We start from the raw sequence: 9,143 nt of genomic DNA, 5'->3' as shown, positions 1-9,143 counted from the left end.
CCGTGTTTCAGCCTCGGTGACTAGTCATTGCCATGGCTATCATTAGCATAGTGATCTGTATTATTTTTAATTGACAAATATATTTATATTTATTAGAATAAGAATCCGAATGTTGATTTTATAATATTACAAAAAATTTATTAGGTCCAAGTGAAGTTTTATTATTAACTAGTGTTAGTAAAATAGTATAGACATTTATATTATTATCATTATATCATTATATTATTCAAAATATAAAAACTATAAAATAAAATAATCCTTATCTTTTCAATTTATTTACAGAAACATTTCATGGATATCTGCATAAGTATTATAATAATAAAAACAATTAAAGCGTTGTCAAAAATATTCATCTTATGTTGTTTAATACGAACTTAAGTTGATGTTGAATTGTAAAAGTCCATTTTAAATTAAAACCATATTATTGTGAATTCTGTTCGTCAAAATAATATTTGATAGCTTTTTTCTTTGTTTATGCGAATATTTGACATATTACAGTAAATAATTAAAAATTTAAATAATGTAATTAATTAGATATTACCAAACATTATAAATAATAATAGAACTCAAATTTCTATTTTTTTTTTTTTATTTCAATTCTTGAAACATATTGTTTTTCAAGATACTGATGTGGTTTAAGTAATTACACAATATACACACTATTCTAACGAACTTTTTTAAAGTTTTTGCGGCATTAATTATTTTTATTAGTTTATTTTCAATCTATTTCCAATAAGTAATAATAGTAAGAAAAAAAATTCTACCAAATATTAATACAAATACTGAAACACATCATTTTTAATTTTGTATAGTAATTGTCAGGTAATTTAAATAATTGGTTTTTAAACAAATAGCGATATCTTCTTTACACTTGTCGATTATTTAATATGTCCTTCATGTTTTCTAATCATATAAAGTGATTCGCGTGATCACGCCCATCCATTAATAATTTTTATTAAAGTTTTTGAAGTTATTACGCTATAAATGCATTTTTGATATTTGAAAAAAATTAAAATCCGAGCTTCAGTAATAATACTATATGTATCGTATAATAACAGTGCATTTTTCATTGTAATTTGTACAGAATTAAAACTACTTATTGATATTATTTAGATTATTGTTCTGCAAGTCTGCTTTTTACTGCGATAGTAGACGGTGCCTATATATATAGGTCTGCAGGTCTACTTTTTAGTGCGTCTCGTGATTGTAATTTTTAAACATACAATCATAGGATTAATTAAATTTTATTTATTCTGTGGTTACGCTAGTACACGGCACATTACGTAACCTCATAATTCATGAACGCTCAAACCGGTACGTATCGATGCACTTAAATTTCTTCCTTGAAAATCTTAATACAAAAATGTTGATAAGATATTTTGAACTGTTGTGATGACTGATAACATAACGGTGACTGTTAGAAATCCCCTGAAATGAACATATTGATTGGACGTTTTCCCTCCAAAACAACAATGTAACGAACACCAGTCACTGATGGCCGGCATTCATTTTCATTTTTCGAGTTCCAATTTTAAACGGTATCACACTTACTCGTACATTAGTTTCAACTGTTTCAAACGTTTTAACAATTAACATTCAGTTAGATGTTTTGTAGCACAGTTTATTGTCAGTTATTACTATAATTAATATTAAATTTACTCCTCGGTCTTAACTTAGTGTAAGTATGTTTTTAAAGATAGCCAGCAAAATATTTTGCTATGTATACTCAATATAGTATTTATATTGTTTTAGGAAAAGGATGTCTGCTTTTACAACTCCTCGCAAGTCTCTTCGGTTACGTAAAACTGAACCATCGCCATTTTTATCAAATCGAAAACGTGAATTATTCCCCGTAGACAACTGGGATGAAGACAGCCATGATATTGCTCCTTTACAATCATCACCTGAAGTGTATGATCCTGGACTTGATTCTCCAAATACATCATTTAACACGAATTCCACTCCAATCACTGAATTAAGTCCTACTATGAGTGATAAATTTGAAAGACTTATGTCGGGATCAAAGAATGGACATAAATGTTCTGCAACTATTGTCATTGAGGAAACTCCAAATTTTAGACGAATTAAAAACGTTAACACAACACCCTTTGAATCAGAGACTAACAAAGAAGCTAAGACTCCTTCCAAAAAAAACTCAAATTTAAATAATAAGGCTGTATTAGGAGTAAAAACATTAAACTTTTATGGCAGTAATCAGGTAAAAATGTTAAATAAATTACTAATAATTTAATATATACATGTATTATATTTTGTGTATATGTTTTATTTAGAAATCTAAAAAAACATTAAATGCATTGTTTACAAATCATTTAATTATGTTCGTATTTGTTTCTTCATAGATATCACTCGAAGATCTTCGTGTTAAAAGATTTACTCGCTTAAATTATAATCCAAAGGTAAAAGCTAAACTATTCAAAGATACAAAATCAACCACTAAGAAAAGACCAAGATCAACCAGTCAAGAAAAAAAATCTAAGGTTACTTTGTTTCCGGGTGTTATATTACCATTTAAAAAAAAGTCTGCAAATAAAAAACCATTAATCAAAACTGAAATATGTGAAGAAAAAGACGATTTAATTGAGACCATTGAAGTAGTTAAGAAAAACAATTTTGATATTTCTAAACCATCTTTAAAAAATGTTTGGACAGAATATATAAAACAGGAAAAACCTGAACGTATAAAAATTGAAGATTCTGATAACCGAAAATTTTTCAAATCAAAAGTAATTCATAATGATTTACCTAATAGGTAAAGATATTTTTTTTACACAATATTATTTATTTATATAAAATGATTACATTTTAAATATTAATTTTTGTAGTAAAAAAGATAATAGCTTTAACTTTAAAGTTGTAAACTGGGGTGATGAAAATAAGATGTGCACAGTTGATCAATTTGATTTCAATAACACAGAAATACTAGATGATGGTACAATTGAACAAATTGGACAAGAAGTTAATGAGTTATTAGAATTGTTGGATGATGAAGAAGATGACAATAACGATTCAACAGCTGTTCGTTACCCTGGTCTCTCATCAAATTCTACAAAAAGAAATCACGAAGATCAAGATGGTATGAAATTATTCATAATATATAATTTCAATTAAATGTATTCATTAAAGTATTAAGCTACTATAATTGTGTAAAAAATTTAAAATAATTTGTTTCATAGGATAAAATATTAATATTTATACTTCATCCAATCAGTGGTGTGGTAATTGGTGTTTAATAATCAATGCTATTGCACTGCACTGACTCTATAAAAATAAGGTTTTTTTTTAGTTGTGACAGGTCTATAATTTTATCACCATGCCATTGCATTAAAATAATTTAAAGAACTATAAATAATTTTCAGATGAAGATTCATGCATGGAGCTAGATCCTAAACGTTTAAAATCAAATATACAAAACCACAATAATATTTTAAGATGTCAAATGCCAGATTTGATTAGAGATGCTTATGCCATTGATGGAAATTATCATTCAGCGTATTCTTCAGAAAAAAAATTAGTCAAAAAGCAATTATAATTAATTTATGCAAATCATTAAATTAAATATATAATTATATTTTAGTGTTTCGAGTACTTTTGAATCTAATATGGTCATAGATGAATCAATAGATACTTCAAATAATTCTTCTGTAATTTTAAATGAATCGCCCAAAACAAAGTTGTTCCCTATTTTTACCAATCAAACCCCTTCACCAAGTCATATTACATGGTAATTGTGCTTTTTTTTTTAACTTAAATAAATAATTATTATCTATAAAAATAAATTTTCATAATTTTTATTGTAGTGGAAAACCTACTACACGAAGACTAAAAAGAATTATTGATGCTACTCAATATCAAATTGATGCTGGTCAAAAGAAATTTGGTGGCTTTTTGTGCAAACAATGTGGTCTATATTATTCGAGAGGTGAACCAGAAGATGAAGCAGAACATGATAAATACCATGCAGCTAAAGATATCTTTAAGTATAATGTATGTTGATTAAAATAAATTGTTTCCTTTTTATAATTTAAACTTAATATTTATATTTTAGGGTTTTAAAAATGAAAAAGTAGTTTATCAAGACACTACTGAGCGTATTGTTGTTATATCTGGTTCAGATTCTAAAATGGCATGTACAAAAGCTCTAGAAGTTATATCATTCGTTGATGTAGAGCTTGGCTTTAACACACAAAATTCTGTTTTGCCTGCAACTAAAAAGGTATTTTTAGTTTTTCCTAGTAATTTATTGCTTGATATTAATAATTAACATATTCATAAGATTAACATTTAATATTTCAGGTTTATTTATACATAAAAGATAAACAAGTGATTGGATGCCTTGTAGTAGAATTGATATCTGAGGCATATCGTAATCTAGAAACTGAAACAGAAGACATGGTTATTGTTTCTGAAGAATCATATCCTGTAAAAGTTGGTGTTAACCGTATATGGACAAAATGGGATTGTCGTAATAATGGAATTGCTTCAAAACTCCTTGACTGTTTTCGGTAAGATTTTTGAAATTTATCGGTTATTGCGATTACTCTGAAATTATGTCATGGTGTTCTCAGTAAACTGTTATTTTGACTATCACAGATTAATGCTACATTAAACTATTATAGCACATTTTTTCAAGTAGGCTTTCCCATTAAGACTTAAAGCACTAAATATATAAAAGCGATGTATGGTTGTTTATAACTTAATTCTTTTGAAACACAATTTATCTTAAAAATCTGGACTTATCATAAAAAAAAAAAAAGATTGCTCTAACTTTTCCATAGAGAAACTATAATATTTTACTGAAAAAATGAGTATGTAGCTCATGAATCTAGATTAATCCTACTTATGTCACATCTTTCAATAAAACTCAGATAGTTACATAGATTGCAGTTGTAATCCAATTAAAATTTTTTTAATGGATTTTAAATCTATATTTACAAATTTATATTCAATATATAAATTTCTATGATCACGACAATTGCTATGAACAGTATTTGATAACAAACTAATTGAATTAAACCATTTATCATTTGTGATTTTCAAAATACTAAAAATAAATTTACTTTCTGATGGATTACAATAATAATCTAAGAGGCAAATTTAATGCGAAATCCTGTAAAAAAAATTAAGCAAATAAATACCTATGCAGTCTGTATATTGTAAATACTAGCTGGGATTTGGTTTTTTTGCATATGTTTTTGAACAGACCTGCTTATAAAATAACAAAATTATATGACATTGTTGATCTGTGATTGTTGCTATAACAGATTTGAATTAACCAAAAAACTTAATTGGGGTAGTCACAATAGCCAATGAGTACAGATCTTTTGAGAAATGTTTTGTTCATTAATAATTTAATTGTTTTAGTAAAAACTATGCATATGGTCATATATTGACACTTCATGAAATAGCATTTACAGTACCCACACGTGCTGGAAAACAATTTATTAAAAAGTACACAAACAAAAATGATTATTTTGTTTATACTGGGTGGTAATTATGTATTTTAATTCTTAATTATAATAATTATTCACTAAATTTATTTTATTGCTAAGATTAAATTAAGACTTAGTATTAAAATAAATATTTTTATAAAATTATAATGTTTAATATTGACTTAGTTTTAAAATCATAAAAACTTATTTAATTACCAAATTGATAGCTCTTCTTCAAGTATACTAGTTTAATGTGTTCATGACTTAATGACAATTAAAGTTCTATTTGTATATTTATTTAACTATAGTATTATAAATAATGTTCATTAATGCATCTCTCAATCAAGATAATTTCATAATACTTTAGAACTGTATCAAATAAGTAACATTTAAATTACTATATTCAGATTCATCTAAGTATAAAATATTAATTTTTGAATTGTAAAATGTATTGTCCTAATTTGAGCAACTTGTATAGTGTATTTACTTAATTAGAGTTAGTATTATTTATGTATTTTTATTTTATGCATAATGTTTATTTTTTTATTGTATCATACTAAATAATAAGTTTCATTTTTTATATTATAACTGTGTTTCATGTATTTAATATTATTTTTAATTTTTGGAAAAAAAAATAAAATAATGTTTGCTACAAAAGTCTTTTTCAGAAAATTCTAAACCATAATAATTAATGTATTATCTTATTACATCAAGATACTTAGCAGTCTTTATAATTTGCCTTAATCGTGGATGGCACTAACTTTATATTAATGATCTAACCAAAATTAATTTTATTATATTTTAATAGTTAAGATAACTATGACTAAATTTATTTTTGATAAAACATTATTAATCAAGAAGACTGCATTGTATTTGTAATAAATGCCTAATATTTAAATAATAATTTATGATAAAGAGAGAATATAACTAAATGTATATGTATTTTTAATCAAATAATATATTATTTGGATTAATCTAAATAAGTGTACAAATAAAAGACCTCCACATACAATAAATTGATATAACAATATTTATGGTTTTAATATTTTTTAAATAATTTTATTAATTCATAGTAAAGATATTAACAAAATACTTGACTATTGATTTTTAAATGATAAAATAATAAATTAGGTACACTTTAATACAATTGAGATCGAAAAAAAAATACACTAGTGCATACTAGTTGTTACAATCAATTAGTTTAATAAAAAGGTAATGTATACAAAAAAAAGTATAAACTAAAATTTACAAACTGGTTTTAATTATTGATTAAAATGAAATTATAATTTGCATTGGAGTTACACAATAAATATTAAACTTAAAAAATTAAGTTAATTAAATAAAATGTTATAAACATTTATCAAACAAAAAATATATAAAAAAACTTTAAAATAAGAATATATATTTTGTTAAATACATTCAAATAATCATAAATTAAGAACTGGTTGGAACAGGACAAAAATTAGATTGGAATAAAAAAAACAGTTATGGCATGAGAAGTAACAAAGATTAATTCTTACATACACTATATACTTGAGTTGGTGAGTTGGATTCATAATACTAACACTTCAGAAATTAAATTATTATTTTTACTGTTAGCACTGTATTGCACATTTAATTATAATTGGCATTTAAAATTCTAAATTAAAAAGCAATGTTAAATTATTTTGGTAACAAATTTATGTCTGTAAAGTATATATGGCTCATTGCTTGTTCTGCTGATATTCTGTGGGATGGATTGCACACTAGAAGTCTTTGTAATAAATCTCGCATTTTAGTCGTTGATTTAGGTACTACCTAAATTAACATTCACAATAAAACAATTAAGCTTTAATTTAATTTAATTTTTTTATTATAACTAACCTGCACAAGAGTCATATTAGGCTGATACATCGGCATTGGTTTAAAATCTGGCAGACTTGTCATGTTAGGCCATGTTTCATCAGTTGGTGTTCCCAACAGTTTAAATATCCGTTTCAATTGATCATCTACATCTGAACCAGGAAATAAAGGTCTTCCAGCATTGGCTAACTCTAAATAACATATTCTTAATAAACTCTGAATGAATACTGAAGTAAAAAAAGTATATACCAGCGAATATACATCCAGCAGACCACATATCAATAGATGTAGTGTAAAGTTTAGCACCAAATAGAACATCAGGAGGCCTGTACCATAAAGTAACAACTTCTGCAGAATAACATTTAACTGGTATTCCAAATGCTCTAGCCAAACCAAAATCAGCTAGTTTCAATTCTCCGTTCTATATAAAACAAATTAAAATGATTTTAATCTGAATAAATTATTTTGTTTTGAGAATTCTAATTTGGTAACCTTGTTTATTAAAAGATTTTGTGGTTTAAGATCTCGATGCAAGACATTGTGACTATGGCAAAACGCTAATCCACGTAATAGTTGGAACCTAAAATCATAAATTTTACTTTAGTTGCATTTATCCAATAAAAAAATAATTGTTTTTTTTTTAATACATACATGAATGATTTCACAACGTTAGGATCAATTTCTCCATTCAAACTATCAAAATACTTTTTCAAGTCTTGATCACAGTGCTCAAAGACAAGTACCAATTTTTTATCACTATGAAGTACATCATATAGTCGAACGATATTCTTATGTTTCAACTCCTTCAGCAAACAAATTTCACGCAAAGCCGACGAAGGAACACCCTAGAAACATATTCTGTTTTAAAAACACGCATCAATTTAATTCTTTAAATATATACCTCATCATCATCATCAAGTCTCACGCGTTTCAGTGCAACGATCTCTAAAGTTTCACGGTTTTTAGCTTTAAACACCGTACCGTAAGTGCCTGTTTATGATTGTTAAAAAAGGTAAACATTAATCATAATATCAATGTACTAATCGCGTATTATGGACTTACCCTCTCCGATCTTATCTAGTTTTTCGTATTTTTGCATATTTTTAATGAAGGATATCAAATGACTTGTACGAGGATAATATTAAAAGCGGTTCATCTTAATCAATAAGACAATAACCTAATCTTATGTACACAAATATTACCAAAAACTAGTAAGCCGATATAAAATATTATGTATAATAATCTGTATTCTATGCGGTACTATATCACAGGACAGATTATATTTATCTATTCTATATCTGTATTTCTGTGACACTGCGACTGCACTTTTTCTTTAGTACATTAAATTTAAAGAATTAAGACTAAAGTATTTAATACCTATTATTAAGTATAGACTATAGAGTATAGAGTTGATACTTGATACTTTGATAGTGTTGTTGATAATGGTTTATCGGAGAAAACAATTTCAATTATCATTTCTCAGGAGTACACATGAGGGGAAGAACTATTTATTAATATTAATTCATAATATTAATTCATAAACTATGATAAAATAGGTTTTGTTTAATTTTTCATGCAAAAATCATATGAAAAAACTAATTTAGTTTTACAGTGATTTTTGATAATGATGAATTAAATTATTCTAATAATTAATTAATCGTAACTCGTGAGCAGAATCAATTTTAAATTTGCTACTATCAAAATTGTATCATTTTCCCAAAAGTGATAACGGGATAATATGAAGATAATATGCTATCTTGAAGTTATGTTGACGCTTAATAAAACAACATAAACCATAAATCGTAATTAATATTTAGTATAAAAATTATTTAATAAAAGTAAAAATTAAGT

The 9,143-nt window shown here is 25.6% G+C and overlaps 2 protein-coding genes across 3 annotated transcripts; one reads left to right on the top strand and one right to left on the bottom strand.

The window, feature by feature from the left end:
* Positions 1-1,452: 1,452 nt before the first annotated feature.
* On the top strand, positions 1,453-5,522 carry LOC112602481 (N-acetyltransferase ESCO1-like). 2 transcript variants are annotated; one of them, XM_025350573.1, is made up of 10 exons: positions 1,453-1,678; positions 1,753-2,218; positions 2,361-2,770; positions 2,844-3,094; positions 3,378-3,528; positions 3,596-3,742; positions 3,819-4,005; positions 4,067-4,234; positions 4,315-4,523; positions 5,383-5,522. In XM_025350573.1, exons 2-10 carry the CDS (start codon positions 1,760-1,762, stop codon positions 5,510-5,512), a joined length of 2,112 nt encoding a protein of 703 aa, XP_025206358.1. In that variant the 5' UTR covers positions 1,453-1,678; positions 1,753-1,759; the 3' UTR covers positions 5,513-5,522. The 2 variants fall into 2 exon arrangements, with proteins under 2 accessions (XP_025206358.1, XP_025206359.1); XM_025350574.1 differs by having other exon boundaries at positions 1,453-1,682.
* Positions 5,523-6,876: 1,354 nt separating this feature from the next.
* Positions 6,877-8,707, bottom strand: LOC112602508 (cyclin-dependent-like kinase 5). The gene is made up of 7 exons (XM_025350598.1): positions 8,355-8,707; positions 8,194-8,282; positions 7,944-8,137; positions 7,785-7,872; positions 7,542-7,713; positions 7,314-7,483; positions 6,877-7,247 (listed from the first exon to the last, which is right to left on the bottom strand). Exons 1-7 carry the CDS (start codon positions 8,389-8,391, stop codon positions 7,113-7,115), a joined length of 885 nt encoding a protein of 294 aa, XP_025206383.1. The 5' UTR covers positions 8,392-8,707; the 3' UTR covers positions 6,877-7,112.
* Positions 8,708-9,143: the final 436 nt, after the last annotated feature.

This window comes from Melanaphis sacchari, unplaced genomic scaffold (genome assembly GCF_002803265.2).
Source record: "Melanaphis sacchari strain LSU unplaced genomic scaffold, SCAv2.0 Contig8_pilon_pilon, whole genome shotgun sequence".
In the NCBI taxonomy this organism is placed as follows: domain Eukaryota; kingdom Metazoa; phylum Arthropoda; class Insecta; order Hemiptera; family Aphididae; genus Melanaphis; species Melanaphis sacchari.
This window is presented reverse-complemented; position numbering and strand designations above follow the sequence as displayed.